Genomic DNA, 19957 nt, shown 5'->3' on the forward strand with positions numbered 1-19957 from the left:
GCGGTGACGTCAGGGGGCGGGGCTTCGCGCGGAGCCGGGTGGAGGTCGGGGGCGGACGGGGCCGAACGGAGCCGCCGCGATGATGAACGCGGATCTGCGCAGGGAGCGCGCCGCAGCCACCTTCCAGCCCGAGCTGCTCACGCACATCTTGGATGGAGGCGCCGAGCGGACCCGGCGCCGAAAGGAGATCGGTGAGGGCGGCCCGGCTGCGGGAAAAGGGGTCCGGGCCGGCTCTGTGAGGAGGGGGAGGGGAGAGAGGGGCTCGTAGGAGCGGCTCGGGATGCCTGGAGGGTTCGCAGGCCCAGCGTGTCCGTGGGGGCGGGGAGCCCTGCGCGGGACTGGGGTGAGCCTGGGACGGGGCCTGCTGCACCATGAATTCCCCTTCTCACCGGGTGGGAGGTGGCTTCCCACAGCTGTGTTGGCTCTCGTCTTGCACTGCTCACAGAATCACAGAATGGCCCGGGTTGCAAAGGACCGCGACGCTTATCCAGCTCCAACCTCCTGCTATGTGCAGGTCGCAAAGCAGCAGACCGGGCTGCCCAGAGCCACATCCATCCTGGCCTTGAATGCCTGCAGGGATTCAGCCTCCTTGAGCAACCTGTTCCAGTGCATCACCACTGTCTGTGTGAAAAACTTCCTTCTAATATCTGACCTAAACCTCCCCTGTCTCAGCTTAAAACCATTCCCCTTTGTCCTGTCGCTATAAGTCCATGTAAACAGCCATTCCCCTTCTGTTTATATGCTCCTTTCAAGTACTGGAAGGCCACAATGAGGTCACCCTAGAGCTGTTACCCAACAGCACGCTGTAACCTGCTCCTCTCCCCTCATAATCATGGTATATGGCACCTCTGAAATGCTCCCATTTCCTTCTGTGTCCCTGCCAGAGTGGGACAAGAACTAGAGGGAATGGCTTCAAGCTGCACCAGGGGAGATTTAGGCTGGGCGTTAGGAAATAGTACTTTTCTGAAGGAGTGGTCAGGCACTGGAATGGGCTGCCCAGGGAGGTGGTGGAGTCACCGACCATGGAGGTGTTCAAGGAACGTTTGGGTTTTGTGTTGAGGGACATGGTTTAGGTGAGCACTACTGGTGACAAGTGGATGGTTGGAGTGGGTGATCTGGTAGGTCTTTTCCAACCTTGGTGTTTCTGTGATTCTGTGACTGTCACAGGCTGCCGTTGCACAACTTCTGTGCCAAAGGGGATGGCAAAAATCTGTAGCCTCAGGGAGCCTCCGTTCCCAGTTGGCACAGGGGGAACAAGAGCAGTGCCTTCCTTCGAAGAGCCCGTGGCGATCGGATGTGCGTGAGGCAGTCTGATTTTGCAGTGACAGGGCCGTGGGAGGGTGGCCAGCTGGTCTTACATCACTGAATGAATCTCCTGTCGTGTCCAGAATGTGCCCAGTGTAAAATTTGGCTTATGGGGAGACCATACTCTGTGTCCTGCTGCCCAAAATGCTGTGAGAGCTTTGTGACTCCTTTCTGATTTCATTACCTTTTTAATTCAGGGTTTTAAGTATTTTGGTATCTGCAGCCTGAGGCACAACAAGCGAAAAGCTGAACCATTTCATGTGCAGTTTATCGAGGGCTGTAATAACTGAGTTTGTTTTCCTCTGTCTGTCCCCAGAGGCCTTAGTGATTAATGACCCCGACTTCCAGCACGAAGATTTGAACTTCCTCTCCCGCAGCCAACGCTATGAGCAAGCCATCAGGAAGAGCTCTCTGATGGTGATGAAGTTAAGAGAGTATGGAATTGCAGACCCGGAAGAAATCTACTGGTTTAAAAGGTACTTAGCTGTAGGATGTGCTTTGTGTGTGATAAAATTCCATATATTAGGGCTGCACCTTTTTTTTCTATATGGAAAAAAAGACCTGCACTAAAGCCTGTTGAATTCTAACCTATTGATTTCAGATGAATACCCGTTGATCAGAATACTGTCTTTTCCTAGACTTTTGGCTAGAGATACCTTACTAAAAATTTTTCATTTTATTACAGAAGATCCAAAATGGGGCTTGCAGGCTGAATTGCCAAAAGGTGTAAATAATACACTGAAATATTTCAACCTTGAATGGATCTGGTGGGGCTGGAGCTTCTGAGGAAATGTGTTAAAGCTGTTTACTTCACTTTGCACTTAGACCTAATAGTGTTGCATTACAGACATACTTGAAAGTATTCCAAGACAGCTTGCAAGTTCTTGTTGATTGTGCCTACTCTGTCCTGCCTCTCTTCAAGCCCCTGGTGCTGTAGTGGTTCCCTTTGACCTAGAGGCTATTTATTGTATCTGACTTCTCTTTGTCTGATGATATTAGCCTTGGGTAAAGTTGATTAAAAAGAAAACTGTCTTTACATCTGAGTTTCATTGCTTCCAGCTTGCAGGGAACTTGGTTCCTGACTTTAAAAGGTTCTGCCCTTAACTCAATTAAGCTTTTTCTGTTATAATCAAATGAACTGCTTAACAGAGAGATTGCGCAGCTCTAGAACTCCATATAAGAGTATACATAACACACAAGACTGAGGATGTATCCCCTGGCAGATTTCATAGCCAGTGTACATTAAGTAACACACCGGTAGGATCACAGGCCCTGTTGAGTGGATTTGTAGAAAAGCTGTTGTTGGCCTCAGGACGTGAATATTGGGACTGGTTAATTGAGAACCCCTCGTCTGCTGTGGTTTTAGTTTCAAAACTTTTAATCTACGCTGACCTCAGTCGTGAAAGGTTTTGTGGAGAACCTTGTAAGCATTCTTTTGAAAACTGGTATCAGTTGAAAATGATAGCAAGGAACTTCAGTGATTGTATTAAATTACAGATGGCGAAAGTTAATGATTAATTTTCTAGTAGACAGGAGTTTTCCTATGGGAGGCAGTAGGGTTTATTTTTATGGAGAAATTTTAGGTTATTATATGCTGTGTACCAGCTGATAATTTCTATGAAGCTTACAGGATAAATACGGTCTTTTCTAAAAGATGTGTAGCATTAGCACGTAGCTGACAGCATTTTGTGAAAACAAGATGCCTCTGAAGCAGCCAAATAATAGATGTCAGTGACTTTCTTAAAAGCTGATGTGGAGAAATGGTTTGGATTTATTTAAACAGGAAAACAGAATGGTTCTGGTGTCACAACACGCCTTTAATGAAGTTTATGAAACAGATGGAAGCCCTTGATTCAGCTGTCAAGTTGAATTAATTGTGATTGGCAATCAGATTCCTACATATGGAAGTTCAGGAAGTTTTACAGTAATCTCTCTCACCTTGTCATCATCCCCAAAGATGGCAGGGACAGATTTACTTGTATAGGCAGTGATTGTTAGTGAGCATTTTGGGGAATTTTGGATTAACTGAGGTTTCTTTTACGGTCTAACTGCAGCAAAGTGTAAGTAACTTCAGTGGTTAGCTCTGTAGCCCAGTCAGTGTGGGTCAGACAGGCCAGCCCCTGCTCCTTGCCCACTGAGGAGGTCCTTCCAAACTCTTCCTCGAGAGTTACCTGAAGAAATACGAAAGCTAGAAAGCTTTGCTTGCAGGCATTGCTCTAAAGTAAATGATCCTATTCTGTACCTCAGTGTCTGGAATTGTTATTTTAGCTCTGGAGTCACAGGAAAACAGTCTTGGTTTATATTGTAGTCTGTTTGTAGGTGGATTCTCCATCAGACTAATCTGTCAAATCCGAGTGCCTTTTACTGTGTGGGTGGCATTTGTTGCTGTGAAATTTGGAAAGACCTACGTTGCCAAAGTAGGGTGTTACTACACATCCTCTTGTAAGTGGGTTTGGAACTGCAGTCTGCTTACTGACTCACTGATGTAGCAAATCTGACTTCAGACCAGCAAGGAGACCTTTGCTCACCACTCAAATTGCTTGTGTTAGATGTAGCTATCCACGTTCAGTATTGATGTAGCTGAGTGACTGAGTAGTTGCACAATTCAGTCTCCAGAGAACAAGCTGTAGGGACAGTGGTGAGTGCTAAATGGGAATGTAGAAAGAGAGAGGAAGCAGTAAAAAAAAATTCAAACTAAAGAGAATCTGTTTGTCCTCCTTTTGCAGCCAGTACCTCTTCAGTTTGTCCTGTGCCTCACAGAAAACAGGATTCTCTCTTGTCATTTTGACCATTAAAGGCACATTAATCAAATCCTAGCTGATCAGTCTAGAGTAGCAAAGTGAAAAGTCTCTGCTGTAAATGAGTTAGCTTTGAGTTCTGCTTTCAGCTTTGCTGACATAAGCTGTTAAAGTTCTGCAGGTTTGGTCAAAGAAACAGTATGACTTCCCAACACCAGCATGTTATTAGGAATCAGCTTGGAAAACACCATTCTTTTTCTTCAGTCTGAGAAGGTGTTAGATAAACACAAGGCATCTGGCAATTGTGATTAAATGTACTGATAAGCAATGGAAGTTGCTGCTGTCAATTCTAAGAAGATTTTTCTGGAGCACTGCCTTCAAAGAAGCTTTGTCTGACCTGATTTTTGTGACCACACAGCACATGCTGCACCTTTGCACAAGTTCTGTCAATGGCTTCTGAAAACATGCAAAGAACTCTTTCCAAGGCTACTCTAAGGCAGTGTATTTCAAAGTCAGCACGTTTTCTCCCTCTTGTCCTTTGGGGCCTAAAGAATGGACAACTGATAAGTGCACTGTAGGCAGTGAGGAACAGTGCTGCTATTGCTACACAGATCCTGCAGCAGAAGGAAAAACTCACTGAGGAAACTACAACAGTGCTGAGAATTATTCTTTCTCATTCTTGTAGCATATGTAAGTAAGCCCTTGATCAACATGGTAACTTCTGCTTTGTAAATAGGTGCTCCTGCTGTAGGCAGCAGAATATTTTCTGGTAGGAAAAGCATCTGCAATGATCCCAAGAACTCTGGATGCTGTGCTTGCATTCACACCACCTGAGAGCACAGTCAGTACATTAATAGCAGTGATAGATTACTTGATGGCACTGGTTTTGCTCCTAGTTCATTTGGTATCATCCCTTTAAAACTGTGCATGTTGAACATGCAGCTCAGTGGTGCTGGTAAAGCTTTGTCCTCCTTTCTCACCTTAAGGCTAATCTGTACAGTTTTCGTAGGGATTCTTGAATTGTCAATCATTTATTCTCTACTCCCAGGCAATGGTTCCAGGCATGTTGTAAAACACCAGCCACAAATGTTGCTGTAATTTGATATATAGGTGGTATCTGCTGCTCAGTGCAGATCTGATGGCAACAAACTGTTATGTGTGCTTCCTGGGCAGGTGTTGATACCCAGCAATGGAAGGATGCATTTCCCTCAGAGGAATCTTAAACAGGTTGAAGAGGTCTTAAGTATATGTATAGGTAGCCATGGAGAGCACACATTTTTCTCCCATCTTTGAGTCTGGATGGAGTAAGCATTCATTTACAGTCAGTGGAAGATGGAAGAGACTACTCAGGCTCTGCAGAATGGTGAAGGGAAAGTGCTGTCACTTACTATCTAGCTTTTACACAAAGAAAACTTATAGCAGTTTTGTCATGGAGTTTGTTTTATTTGGAAACGTAACTTGCCTGCCATTGTGGCTACAAATCATAACATGATTTGTTTTGATGAAGCATATCTAAAACTGATTTCCCTTGCATTCCTTCCAGCATTAGCTTGTAGCAGTAATTCTAATTGAAGGTGAGGTCATGATCTCACAGCTGATAGAGGCAGATAGAGATAATACAGAACTCTTCAGAAAAGCACTTGGTAACCTAAGAAGCCTTTTTCCTTTTCAGTACAAAATGCTTCTATGTGTTGAAATACAAGTAATGACCTAATTTGAGACCACTGGCAGTCGTGGGGTTGATTACCACCAAATCTGAGGGATGGGGGAGAAAATTTGGTTTTCCTGTCTGGATTTTAAGTTCCCAATGCATCTTTGTGGAATAATACTATTTAATTACACAACAACAGCAGGAATCACAAGGTGAATAAAATGCCTGAAATAAACATTTGTTTCCCATTAGCATTGCTTCCAGTGCCTCCATATTTGGAGGCTGGTTGTGGAATAAGGAAAAGTGGGAATAGCAAACATAATCTGTCTGATGCTGCAGCTGGAGAAAAGCCATTCAGGATCGAGTTTTTGGTGAGACTGAGATCCAGATCCCTCTATTTCTCTCCTGTAGAACATGCTTGGGCAATTTCATTGAACCTTTCGGTCTGCACTTCAGCATGTTTCATAAAACCATAGAGACCCAAACGACTGATGCTCAGAAGAAGAAATGGCTGCCTCTGGTCCGTGGAGTCAAGATAATTGGCACCTACGCCCAAACCGAAATGGGACATGGTTAGTTCCTTCAGGGATCAGTGGGTAACCTCTTTTTGGTAACTCCAGTTTGTAAATTTATGATGCTCCCTAGGTAAATCTAAAAGGGGGAAGGTGAAATAGTTTGGTTAACCATTGTTTTCTGCCTGACAGCAGGACAGCTGTTTCATTTCTCATCATAACAATCACAGGATTCGTTTTGGTCTTTTCCAGAAAGCACCTCTTAGCTGATCACTTACTTCATAGCTGTTTGCCTTTGTTCTAACGTGAGGAGGTTGTGCAAAATCCTGGGAGACTGCATTTCTGTTGAACTAGTTGGAACATATCAGGCAACAGTACTGTGCTGTTGTTTGGTTGTTTTTTTGCCCAAGTTCAAGGCAGGTACACTGCAGAGTTCTTTGTGCATGCTCAGCCTGCATCAACAAGTCAGACAGAGACCTTCAGGTGCAGTGTAACGTGATGAGGATTGCATTTTGTATCTTTAAAAGTGAGGTATGCTTTGTCCCAAGCACTCTTCTTCCAGATGCTACTCTATTACAGCTGTATAGCTTCATGGAAAGATTTTTGGTTCCAAAGAATAACAACATCTTATTCCTACCATTGAGCAAGACTGCCTTCACTTCTTCAAATGAAAGAGTGCTCGATGGATAAGAACGTGGAATTAGGCCAGAACATGGAATTATGGGCATGAAATGCCAACAAGAATAGTTTAACAAACCAGTGTTGGTTCTTATGCTGGCATCTGGACCTGGAAAGCATGATATATACAAGTCTGGACAGCTGCTGGAGCTGGATGATCTGTTTGTTGGATTACAGCCACTGATGTTAGTGGAAATCTTCATAGAAGATGCAATGGAGAAAATCCTTTCCACTCTTCTGCTCCAGAGAGAAGTATGAAGCCTAACTCAGCATGGGAAGCTGAGTCAAAAGGATGACCAACAAAAAAAAGCTCCCTACCTTGATTTGCTTTTTCACACAACTGCTTTAATTCAGACACAAACCTATGCTGAAGTGATTGGATTTACTTGCTGTTTCACATTAGATCATTGCACTCTCTTGCCTGGTGATGGTTTGACTTGCTTGCAGTTCTCACATTTGGTGGTAAAATTTCTATTTTGACACTTAATTGAACTAACCTGGTGATGGTATGGTGAACACCTTCCATACTGAATAACGAAAATACAACTGTTTGGCATTCCTGCTGTGAATGCTGAAGATCTGTTTTCATCAGCAAAGCTTCTGCAGTAATTGCCACTAAGCTCTACTTAAATTAAACTTGATGTTTAGGAACTGGTGGTGGGGAGACAAACCTCTGGGTTACCGAATCAAACCCCAGCCTGGATGGGTAGTTTGAACCTAGTGTGTACCTTCTTGGTAGCCTGTGTTGGTTTTAACTTATTTCACAGTGAATAATTATTTGAAACGAAGTAAAACCGAAACACAAAGCACAGAGCTGAAAGGGAGACAAAAAGGAGTGACTGAAGTACTGTACTGCTTTTACCTGGCTTGTATCTACTGTTAGTAAGGAAGGGTGTTTTTCAGTCTTTGACTGTCAGCTGCTCTCACCAGCACTGCACTCACTTAAAATCTGGGATTCCAGATTAAAATGACCACTAGTCCTCAGCTGAGCTTGATCACTGTTCAGCCAAAAAGGGTAGAAAACATTGCTGCTGAGCTTATTATGTTTGATATTTTCAGATACCTACAGATAAACTCAACTACGGTCGTTCAAAAGCTCTAAGGACGTAACAACTTGGTGTTCGTGTGTGTTTAGAGGTGGCACAAGTACACAAGTACACAAGATCCTGAATCTGCAGCCCAACTGTTTTAATGATTTACATTCTCTAGCATGCAGTATTGTCAGCCTTGCACGTTAGGGACTAATGCTATTTAGTTTATTTCCTTTATATTTGTAAGTTAGAAAATAATTTTGAAAACAGTTGGATTTTGAGAGGCTTTCCATGTAAATGAAATAATCTCCAGGCAAATGGTTTGTTGTGGATTGGAGGAGACGAGAAGGAAGAGTGCTCCAAGTACTCAAAGCAAATAATACTTAAAAGATTCCATGAAGTTCTTATATTTTTATTTTTTTTTTATATCCAAAGACAGAATGGACCATGTAACCACCTAACAGTGATGTCTGATGGAACTTTGAGGAAGAGTAATTCTAGGAGCTCGTGTTTACATGGAGAGATGTTGAACTTTTGATTTCCAAGTCAAAAAATGTTGGCTTTCTTGCCAAATTATGTTTACAACTTTGACTTGCACACACAGAGCACTGTCTTTTTAAGGGAGCTGTTAAAAACAGCAAGAATTGAGGAGATGGTAGCTGGGATTTTAGGAGGTTAACACAGTATATACTGTGTGTATCTAATCCCTACTAAAAGGACTTAGTACAGACTCTTAAGGCTTCTTTTTTAAGGAATGTCCCAGTAAAAACCTGGCTAATTGGACTAGATGAGCTGGGACTTTGGATGCTTTGTGCCCTCAAATAATGAAAAAACTGTGGACTTTGCTCATTCAGATAGAGATTTATTGCATCCAGCCCAACCACATCTTCAACAGACTGACGTTCTGACTCAGCCCAGTTTTTAACTGAGTGTGCTCTGCTTTCCAAGCCGTGCTGAGGGTCTGGTCTTCCTTTTTTGGTTTGGATTAATAGTCTTCTCAATTGTACTGAGCATGAAATTATGTGCGTGCTACAAATGCATTTGATGTAAGAATAGAAAGAAATAAACTGCATCATGCTTATTTCAAAGTAAGCATGCTTTGTATTGCTCAGATCTGAGGAAAGGACAGTGCTCTGGCTTTCTAAAATACACTTGCTGAATTCTGATTTACACTGTTTTTTTCTTTTTGTCTTTTCCTCAATCTCCACCATGAATCTTCTTGCTTGCTTCCCTCCCATAACACTGCCTTCACGCTCCATCCCATGGCACCTTTTCACAGCTTTGTTCATCGTGGACGGCCTGAGCCTCTGGATCTTCATCTGGGCATGTTCCTCCCCACCCTTCTCACCCAGGCAACCCCAGAGCAGCAGGATCGCTTCTTCATGCCTGCCTGGAACCTGGAGATCATTGGCACTTATGCCCAGACTGAGATGGGCCATGGTACAGTACATTCAATACGTGCTATTTTTAAGAATGGCTTTGTATACAAAGGATTCCCCTGCCTGGGAAGAATCGTGTGTGTTTATCCCATGCTCTGTACACGTGTGGTTGTGGCTTACAAGGAGACGTGGGCTGCCTGTGAGTTTTTAGTAGTCCGTAATACCACACTCTGCTTGACCTTTTATCCCCTGTGATTGGAGAGCTTGTAGTTGTAAGTAAAAGCATACTGAGTGCTCCTCTTGTGCCATTCAAACCAATAGAACACCTTGTGCTATGGTGTGACTGTGGTGATGTCAGTTTGATGACATCTGTGCGTTTCTATGCTTCCCATTCTTTCCAGCGTGATTTCTGCTTTGCCCTAATTAACAGTCAGTGTGAAGACCAAAGGAACAAAGCTTTCAGACACTGAACAAGATGCCAAAAGAGTAAGAGCTGTTTGTCACCTTGGGACTGACCTTGGATCAGAGAACGTGTGGATGACTTGGTTTCAATGCTCATGTTTTGTGGGGTCCCCAGTTTTTTAGCTCACTCTTACACTCTTAATTTGTTTGCTTTTTTTTTTTTAATTGGACCACAAAATTTTTTTATGTGTCTGTATTAAGTAGGTTTTGTCCTTGCTATCTGTTTGCTTTCAAGCTTTGAAATGGACTGTGACAACTCCAGCAGTATTGTGATTGCAATACTTTTAATCCAAGTTTTACACCTTGGGAAACTAAGTTTGACACCTGAAAGTTGCAGATAAGAATTGCTCTCTAAAAATGAGCAGGGTTCACCTTTGTGCTGAAGGGCAGTGTAGAGGCTATACGAAGCATGACACAGCTGCAAATCTGTGAAGAATTTCTTGCATCTAGTGAGGTTTGAAGACTCTTTACCAGCAGAGTAAGTGTTAAGCTGCCCGTGGAAGTCTACCATTAAGCTCTATGCTTTGGAAACATGTGGGTGCATCAAGGTGATGTCCTTTTTTTTCCTTCTTGAAACTCCGGTGTAAAGTTGCTGGCTCTGTTGTGCTTTGTCAGTCCAGACTGTCATGAGTTTTGCAGCTTGTCCAGTTTAAAATGTAGTCACAGTGACTTTTCACTGATGCAGAGACTGCCATTGCTGAGGCAGGTTTGTGTGAATTGTGGAGTAAAGGGTTGAAGGCAGAAGACAGTCTGAACATGGAGTTGTTGAGGTATTTTGCAGTCTGCTTATCTAACTGCATCAGTAGCAAATGCATGCTCTTACTTGTTATCTTGGAGCTCTGAATGACAGATTGCTCCATCAGGAGGGGAGGATGTAGGCCTGAGATGATGGGTGCAATTTATTTCATCTTGTGGCTCGGAAGTGTGTTTGTTCATTTTGCACTTAATCAGCCTGCAGTTTTAGTGAAAGCCGTCGAAGTGATGCGGACCTTGCTGACAAAGAACTTCTGGTGTGTAATAGGAAGAAGGTGTCAGATTGGAGGTGCTTGGAAACCAATTTTAGACAACTGAAACAATAATATGTTTCCAGAGAATTGGCTTCAGATCCCAGAATATGATCTGAATCTCATTTATTCTTCAATTACTTAATATTTAATCCTTTAGAAAGCCTAAAAGTAAAGTTAAAACTTGTCCATTGCTACTGGAGTTCAACTTTCCATTGTTCACTTCAGTTATTATTAGTTTTCTGGCTGACTTTCTGCCAAAATAATGTGTTTGCTCATTTTCAGGAACTCACCTTCGGGGTCTAGAAACTACAGCTACTTATGACCCTGCTACCCAGGAATTCATCCTCAACAGCCCCACTGTGACCTCCATTAAGTGGTGGCCGGGTGGACGTAAGTGTATCTGTATGAATCTTAAGGATATGTGAAAAACTTAGGGAGGTGATGACAAATGTATCATATCACCTGAATGATGGCTGAAGCTTGGTCCAAGGAGTTGCCCTTTGCACTTAGTAACAGATTTACCAGGGCTTACATAAAATTCTCTGTGCTCTGGATTATTGCTCTGAATCATTCACTCTGTGTAGATTTGGTGCATTTTTCTCTGCAGTATTAAATCTTTATTGAAGCATTTGAGGCAGTCTGTAGTTTGAACTTCCCTTGGCTTTACTGCCAGCTATGCCACGGGCTCGGTGTTGCATAGCCTAAAGAATAATAATTTGCAGCTTCCACTGACATAGGAGGCCTTGTTTGTCTAGCTGTAGAATCTAGATGTTAATCAGTGTTACTAATCTATTCTTATAACATGAAAAATGTTAATTTTGCATCCTGCTTTAAAGGAAATAAGACTTTTGTGTGTTCCCTTTTTGACTCCCGCTCCTTCTGTAGTTGGAAAGACCTCGAACCACGCCATTGTTCTGGCTCAGCTCTACACTCAGGGCCAATGCAAGGGACTGCATGCCTTCATTGTTCCTATACGGCAGCTGGGCACCCATGAACCTTTGCCAGGTAACAAATGACCTTAAGGATTCGGTGCTCATGGGACAACTTCATTTCTGTTTCTCTTTGGCTACATACAGCTGCATGTGTCTTGTTAATGAACAGCTTATTTCACTAGCTGGTTTTAGTGGGTGGTAGGTTGTAGACCACAGGACTTGAAACTTCAGGAGTCTTACTTGTGACTGAGCTGCTGCTAACTTGCATGTCATGTTTTCAATGTGAGAGTTAGTCTGGAATTTGATTCTGTCCCCGTGTTTGCCAGGTAGGGATTCTGTGAGGCAGCACACGCTTCTACTTAATGAAAAGGGCAACATTAGTTAGAATTGAGATGGATTATTTGTAGAGATAACTACCTCAGTCACTATATAGTAGGAATGCATAAAAACAGTGAATGCTCTTCGTTTTGATGCTTTTTTTTTTTTTTTGCCCATTAAGGGCCTACTTAGCTGTTAATCCTTGCAGCATCAGGGCTTTCTAGAAAACTTAACACTGCCTTTCTTGAAGGTGTCTTAAACCTCCTGTGTAGTGTTCCTCTTTTGTAATGCAAATGGCTTTGTCTGTGGCAGGGATCACAGTGGGTGACATTGGGCCCAAATTTGGTTATGATGAAATGGATAATGGCTACTTGAAAATGGACAACTTCAGGATTCCTCGGGAAAACATGCTGATGAAATATGCTCAGGTAAAGCAGTGAATTTCAGCAAATGCCATTAAGAAACAAGACTTCAAATGCTGTTGTGTAGCTGTATAGTGCCTTAAACACTGCATGCTATCAACTCCTTGTTTAGGTGGGTTGCTTGCAAGTACTTTTTGAGCTTAGAGCTTGAGATAGGAATTGTAAAAGGGAGGAAGCTTTAAAAATCAACAGTGATTTGTGTTTCTTTTTTTTGTAGGTTGAACCAGATGGCACCTATGTGAAACCAGTCAGTGACAAGCTAACCTATGGGACCATGGTGTTCATCCGGTCTCTGATTGTAGGAGATTCAGCTCGCTCCCTGTCCCGGGCTTGCACCATTGCCATCCGCTACAGTGCAGTCAGGCACCAGTCTGAGCTAAAGCCTGGGTAAGTGCAGTGAAATAAAAGAGCAGCTTGAATGCTGACAGAAAATTCCTGAATACCGGAGGGGAAGGGGACTGATGTTGACATTGTTTGCTTTGGCATTTGATAGTTTTCAAACAGTTTTACATTGCAGGGTGAGTAATCTTCTGTACATGACTCTTCCCTTGCCCTGCCAGAGGCTTTTGTTGCACAGTCTAGGATACTCTGATGTGAGATAGATGCAGCTTCTTCTGTTGAAGTGGAGTTGAATAGGAGTTATGAGCAATTTGCCAGTCGCTGGCATGCTAACTCATCAATCTTTTGCTCCAGGGCACCAGAACCCCAGATTTTGGATTATCAGACCCAACAGTACAAACTGTTTCCACTTCTGGCAACAGCATATGCTTTTCATTTTGTGGGAGCCTACATAAAAGACACGTATCATCGCATTAGTGGGGACATCCATGATGGAGATCTGAGTGAGCTGCCAGAGGTACTGTAATATGCTTTGGGTACTGGAGGGGTTTCTGATTTTATCTGAGAATTGCTTACAGCACTGGGAGGAAAGGCATCAAGCCTTTTTCATTTTCACTCTTGAGATGTCTTGTCATTTAGATTCAGTGAACACAAACCTAGTATGTGCAGGTGATTTACACTGTCTTGTTTGCACTATTCATTTAGCAGTGCTTAACAAAAAAATAGATTGATGCAAAGAAGGCAGAAGGCAAGTGTGTGTGTGTGTGTGTGTGTGTGTGTGTGTGTGTGTGTGTGTATAAAATATATAAATATATAAAATATATTGTATAAATATCTTATATAAAAATTCACTTTCCAGGAGTGACAGCTTATCACTTGAAAGTGAAGTTGAGACTGGGCTTAGCTCTGTGCTGTAGCTTGATTGTTCTTCTAAGTGAGCAGAGTAGAACTGAAGTGTTATCAAATGCATTGAGGGATTGGTGTTGTAAAATGTTAGTTTTCAGCTAGGGATTCTGTTCAAGAAGGTGATGTGACAAAAGGCAATTGAAAACAGTTTTCTGTCTCTGTACGTGATGTAGAAAGGATGGGATGCTCAGAAGTCTTTACATGTGTGGAGGCTTTCATATAAGTACTTCAGCCCAGGAAAGAATCCTTACAAACAAAGCAAGACCTTGTGGGGTGGTATTTTTTCTTTTCTGGGAGCTGCAGTGCTTAGTAGGTACGTGTGTAAGGTAAGAATAGAATATTAAAATAACTAACTTGCTTTGCTTTTGTCCATCAGCTCCATGCCCTGACAGCAGGGTTGAAGGCATTCACTTCCTGGACTGCCAATGCTGGTATTGAGGAATGTCGAATGGCATGTGGTGGGCATGGCTACTCTCGTTGCAGTGGCATTCCTGACATCTATGTCACGTTCACCCCATCCTGCACCTATGAAGGAGAAAACACAGTCATGATGCTGCAGACAGCTAGGTATGGTAGCTTCTGTGCTGTGACTTTCTGGCCTTGGCATTAGGATATTTGCAGCTGAAGTGGTGGAAAAAAAGGAACGTTCTGTATTACTATGGACCAGGACTCTATTTTTGATAAATGCATATACCTGCAACTGTTCTTTGCTAGATCGACCTCAGGTAAAATGACTTCTCTCTAATCAGACAACTAAGGGTTGCTTTTTGTTCTCTTTATTTTTCAGATTCCTTGTCAAAAGTTACAACCAGGTTAGTTCTGGTCAGCGAGTTACTGGCATGGTCTCCTACCTTAATGATCTCTCCAGGCAACGCATTCAGCCACAGCACGTAGCGGGTAGGACTGAAGCTGTGCGCATTAATGATCCAGTCAGCTTGGTGGAGGCCTACAAAGCACGTGCAGCCCGGTGAGTTCATGCCTGTTAGACTGAGCAGGGCCCTAACGAAGTTGGGTGTGTTGGCAGATGGTGGTATTGTGCTGCCTTGTTAATGTGAGATCCTCAAGGTAGGGTTTGTAAAGCTTTGCTTTGTGTGTCACTTTACCAGGCTGGGACAGAGTTAAGTGCTCCGAGGTTACAAGAGGCTACGTGCAGCCTGGTTACTCTGAAATATCTTTCTCATTTAAATATAAACTATATTCAAGCATACAAATACCAACGTTGTTTAAACTGCTCAGTGATCTATCTGGAAAGAAACAATCCTGATACTAAAACGTGCTGTGAAGGAAGTGTGAGAGTAGAACAGATTACCTACATATGAATAGGTATTCAAGCACCAGCATTTTGTTGTTAAGTGTCTTTTTCTCCCTACTTAGCTGTGTTGTGACTGCACTGATGGTAGGTGTTGTAGAACTACTGCTTGCTCCAGGCTATGTATTCTGGTTTCAAGCATCATCTCTGAGTTCTTATATGTTAGTTTAAATTCATCTGAATTTGGTGTATGTAATCTTGTTAAAGTGGTGTTAGTATATAACCCGTTTTTCTTTTCCTAAAATAGGCTTGTGGAAGCTGCAGCAAAGAATTTGCAAGCTGAACTGAATCACAGAAAGAGCAAAGAGGATGCCTGGAACAGAACTTCTGTTGACCTTGTGCGAGCATCTGAGGTCTGTGATGTACTTGATAAAGAGGGGTGTGATAGGACTGCCCACCCCTTCATGAACCTAACTCACCTTCCTCCTGTCTCTTGTAGGCACACTGTCACTACGTAATTGTGAAGCTTTTCACAGCAAAGCTGTCTGAAATCAGCAATGCAGCTGTCTGTGCTGTCTTGACTGAGCTCTGCCTCTTGTACGCGCTGTATGGGATCAGTAGGAATGCAGGGGATTTTTTGCAGGTTAGTATCTTTCTCCAGTACTCTTAAGTCTCTCGAGCCAGAGTTCTTGTTCACAAAGATGCTTCAAATGCAGAGCTGCACAAATGTTTAGGCCTAACGTTTTGATTGTTCACTTCAATAAGGTCACTGGCAATGCAGTTCTGATGGAAGGCTCTTATTAGGTTTCCCTTGTTTTCCACCAGAAGTAGAGTTGGATGATAAATGGTAACTGTGCTAGGCATCTTCTCATGCTTGTACCCTGTGACATATTGTCACTTGGGTGAGGGGGAATCTTACATCTGAAGAACCTTTGCATTTTTGGGTGGGGGAAGGCCTTCTAAGGGGGGGAGGTTCTTGTGACTTGCATACTGATGTGATAATCTGGTCGATTGGTCTGTTTGTTTTTTTTCCAAGGCGGGTATTTTGACAGACACCCAAATTACTCAGGTGAACCAGCGTGTGAAGGAACTCCTGGCTGTAATTCGTCCCAATGCAGTAGCATTGGTAGACTCCTTTGACTTCCATGATGTTCATCTTGGATCTGTGCTTGGCCGGTATGATGGCAATGTGTATGAGAACATGTTTGAGTGGGCAAAGAAATCCCCACTCAACAAAACAGAGGTAAGGAAACCTTATTTGGTTGGACTCAATGATCTCTGGAGGTCCTTTCCAACCCCTACAATTCTGTGATTATTTATTCTTAGGTTACATGTGTCCAGGAAATAACTCAATTTAGAGTTGTTAATTTTGCTCTAGTTATTCATCTCAGGGTGGGAGGTGCTGAAATCATTAGTGTTAGTGGGTCAAAAGTAGTTACCTGCTTCAGGTCCTCTGCTTTCAGCATGCTTTGTAGCTACACTCCCACGTGTACCTCACGTGCAGTCCAGTAGGATACTTTTGAGTTCCTCAGTTGCATGTGGGAATCATACTCTGCCTAGAGATCCAATTGGATAATGTAATTGAATTTAAAGATGGTTGTCACTTGCTCTTGATTCTGTTTAGTGACAGTTATTGTGGAAGCCTACCTCTTCTCTGGCAAATCTTCCAGTGCCTTGAGGCAGCAGCAGTGACTGTAGAAGGAAATTTGCTCCCTTGTAGTGCTTGGAAGATGTCAGGTGCAAAGGCTGTAGCTACAGCTGAGCTAATAAAAGAAACTAAACTGGTTAAGAGTCAGTATCCCTCTTCCATCAGTCAAAACAGAACTGTAAATCCTGTCATAGTGGTCTTTACTGACTTTATTTGATTTGGAAGGCTGTCTTCTAACAGAAGCTGCCAGAAACTGTGCAATTACAGTTAAATCCCACCAGAGCATGCTCAATTTTCTTGTGCTTCTGAAATCAGACAGACTTAGGATCTTCCTTGTGGTCTGCTTAGGAGATATCTGCCAATTTTCTTTTGATTAGAAATGCTAAGGAACTGTCTGTGTGGATATAAAATATCTTGCATTTTTTCCTTTCTTTCAAACAAGGTAGTGGAGAAATGTTTGTTTTGAGCTTATATTCTCATCGTTTGCCATTCAGGCATCCAAGTGCTCAGTCCCAAAGGGACTCAGGTGGCTGTTCTTAAGTCCTCAGAGTGCCCCTGATTCAGAATTAGCTTTACACATCTTGAAAAAAGTGTTTCAAAGTGCAGGCCTGATCTTGCTGTAACCTCTCTCTTGCCTTCTTTACAGGTTCACGAGTCTTTCCACAAACACCTGAAGCCAATGCAATCCAAACTGTGAAGTCTGCTGTTTTTTAAAATGCACAATTTTCTTGCCCTGAAAACTGGATGTTTGTGTCCTTTCTTCAGGCACCTGAATCAAACCTTTCAAATCCTGGTAGCTGTAGGACAGTGAATAATTATAGCCTTTCTTTTCACTTTTATAAATGGAGGAAGTGTTTGGGGACAGTGCCTAGGGATTGATGCCTGTTTTTAAAGTGCAATTATAATGGTAAAATTAACCTTTTAAAATCTGGAAAAGCTTTATGAAGTCATGAACAGTTGCTTTTGTGAAGCTGATAGGTAGAGAAGTTACAGTCAACTGGAAGAGTAGCAGAATTTTACTACTGAGTAGTTAACAGCCCTCAGGCAATAGCTTGGAATGAGCAGTTGTTTCCCCACCCCTAAAAGCATCCACGTCCTGGTGCTTTTTTTTCCCCCCAAGATTAGCACCAACTCTCCTTGTTCCACAATTGTTTATGCTATCTAAAGCCTCCTACATAGTTTTGTGCACAGAAACTCTGCTTGTAGCATTACTTTCCTAAATTACTTTCCTAATGTAGCTGGGAAGTAATGGGTATCCTTGTCAGGAGTTCTGCTTCAGTTTTCTTTCTAGAAAACATCTTCATGTTTTCCAGTACATCCTTTTTTCACTGCCCTGCAGAAGCTCCCTTTGTGCCAGCAGTGTCATCTTAGGCTTTGTTAGCAGGAAGTAAAAAGAGAGAACAGTGATGCTGCTCTGAGGACAAAACAAGTAGTAATAATCAGATAGGTGCTGATAATAGATTGTTCTGCCCTTTTAACTGTTAATATTTTCATAATGCTATCTCAAAGCACTTTACAAATGTTAATTATGCTGATTGATGTGAAAGAAACACGTGTAGTAATAGAAACTGCAAATTTGATATGGAGCAATGAAGCCAGTATTCGAGAGCAGAAACTGGTTAGCCAGAGTCCTGGGATCCTCAGATTGTCCCGGGATGTTCTGGTTTTTAAAGGCATTCTTCAAGAAAACAACAATCCCAACTGTAGTGTCCAGATCTTTTTCCCCACTCATGCATTTCCAAGAAGCTGTCTCTGATTTGCTTTGTTTTTTAAATATTGACTTACGACTTGCACAGTGCTGTTTGAATTAACAGATCATTTAGTTTTAACAGAACCTCCTGGTGCCCAATGAAATCAGTGCAGCTGAACAAAATTACTGCTTTTCAACATCAAGAACTCTGTTCGGTGACAATAAAACCTTTCTCCTCTGCAGATGAGAGAGAGTCTGAGCTTAACATGGCAAAACCCCATAGAAACACCCAAAACTTCGGCATAAACCTGCAGTTCAGAGGCAACGTGGGCAGCTGATTCTCTGAACTTTGGTATCTCTCAGTCACTAATCTTTCATTATTTCTCACGGAGAAGTGTTTTGTGGTACTAACAATCATTAGTCAGGATCTTTAGCACCATGCACAGCAGCTCAACAGAAAGAAACGCTTAATTTTTATTTTTATTTCATTGAAAGCAAAGATGCCTTATGGCTGCGGAGTCTTTTGGGTTGAATGAAACTGCTGCTGTTCAGGTCACCAAGTGGTTTTGTCTTCTGCTTATCCAAGTGAGCAGATTGACCTGGGGAAGGATGATGGAGGAGCAGAGAAAGGTTGAAAATTTGTTAATGAGAACAGTGCTAGCTAACTATGTACAGATATAATAAATGACAAAAACAGAGTGTTTTCAGACAATAAGTCTTTTTCTTTTGACTCTCATCCATTGCCTTCGGTGGATCATCTTTAAAATAAGAGATGAATTAGAATGAGGTGCTCCAAAGATGACCTTTGCAGAGGAACGTGCTGCTCTCAGGCATGAGGAAATGTAAGGCTTCTCTTTGCCTGCCATGGAATTCCTACAAGAACCCACCTTAAATTCGCTGGATTTTGTCTTGCCTCTCATGCTGATCATAAGTACAGAAAGAATAAAACTGTCAGAGAGCAAAACTGCATGTGGTGCATTACTTGGTCATTATTGCTGCTAGGCCAGCAAGCTGATCACTGCCAATACAGAGACTTCGTAGTGCTTGGCAGCAAGAACTTTGTTTTACAAATGGTTTCCTGCTATTTTTTGGAGTAGATGGTGATACAGCAGCACTGTGCTGTGCTTGGCTTTTGGTGAGTATGTTGTATTCTTTTCAGCTTGTTGCTGCTCATTGAATGGCACAGCCTGGTGTGCCTTGCCTTGTCTGGTGGTCTCCACAGGGCATTTCAGCTCTGTCACATGGCCCTGCATCCTGATTAGGACTCCCCATCCTTTAACAAAATGCACTGGCATCATTTCCAAAAGTAAGCTGCTTCTGCTCACATATAAGCAATTTCAGTGTCAAATAGTGACACTTCTAAGCTCTACGTATATAATTTGAATGGTGTGCCCCTAAAAATGAGGCCTTCGGATGAAGACTGTAAAAGGATCCCACGCTTGCAGATGGATGGACACCACAAGAGGGATGTGGGTCTGTGGGATTTGAGATCTTAAACCTTGGGGAAATACCTGTCTTTCACTGTAACCAACAAGCTAAATAAGCTGGAGCACCTCAGGAGTAGGGCTGGCTTTGTCCTGACCTCAGCTTTAGCCTTTTTTTCAACCCAAATTACTACTGTTATTCATTAGTTGCCTCTAGCAGTGCCAGAGCACCTTGCTGCAGTGACTGCTGGCACTTGATTTGCTTA

At 42.7% G+C, this 19957-nt stretch overlaps 1 protein-coding gene across 4 annotated transcripts; it reads left to right on the top strand.

Annotated features, from left to right (window-relative positions):
• Positions 1–4: 4 nt before the first annotated feature.
• On the top strand, positions 5–18966 carry ACOX1 (acyl-CoA oxidase 1). 4 transcript variants are annotated; one of them, XM_085239953.1, is made up of 14 exons: positions 5–191; positions 1622–1781; positions 6106–6266; positions 11046–11153; positions 11649–11768; positions 12326–12441; positions 12653–12822; positions 13129–13291; positions 14057–14247; positions 14468–14647; positions 15237–15342; positions 15429–15572; positions 15966–16172; positions 17224–18966. In XM_085239953.1, exons 1-14 carry the CDS (start codon positions 80–82, stop codon positions 17272–17274), a joined length of 1989 nt encoding a protein of 662 aa, XP_085096079.1. In that variant the 5' UTR covers positions 5–79; the 3' UTR covers positions 17275–18966. The 4 variants fall into 4 exon arrangements, with proteins under 4 accessions (XP_085096079.1, XP_085096078.1, XP_085096081.1 ...); XM_085239952.1 differs by lacking the exon at positions 6106–6266 and adding an exon at positions 9195–9355 and having other exon boundaries at positions 6–191; XM_031556324.2 differs by lacking the exon at positions 5–191 and adding an exon at positions 9195–9355 and having other exon boundaries at positions 1634–1781.
• The last annotated feature ends 991 nt before the right edge of the window (positions 18967–19957 follow it).

Source organism: Meleagris gallopavo, chromosome 20, assembly GCF_905368555.1.
Source record: "Meleagris gallopavo chromosome 20, MGAL_WU_HG_1.1, whole genome shotgun sequence".
In the NCBI taxonomy this organism is placed as follows: domain Eukaryota; kingdom Metazoa; phylum Chordata; class Aves; order Galliformes; family Phasianidae; genus Meleagris; species Meleagris gallopavo.

Bases quoted from the DNA above. Each gene is read 5' to 3' on its own strand.
- ACOX1 (XM_085239953.1), top strand. From the start codon at position 80: ATGATGAACGCGGATCTGCGCAGGGAGCGCGCCGCAGCCACCTTCCAG. The intron at 15,343-15,428 runs GTCTGTGATGTA...TGTCTCTTGTAG, and splicing joins ACCTTGTGCGAGCATCTGAG to GCACACTGTCACTACGTAAT. The intron at 16,173-17,223 runs GTAAGGAAACCT...CCTTCTTTACAG, and splicing joins CCCCACTCAACAAAACAGAG to GTTCACGAGTCTTTCCACAA.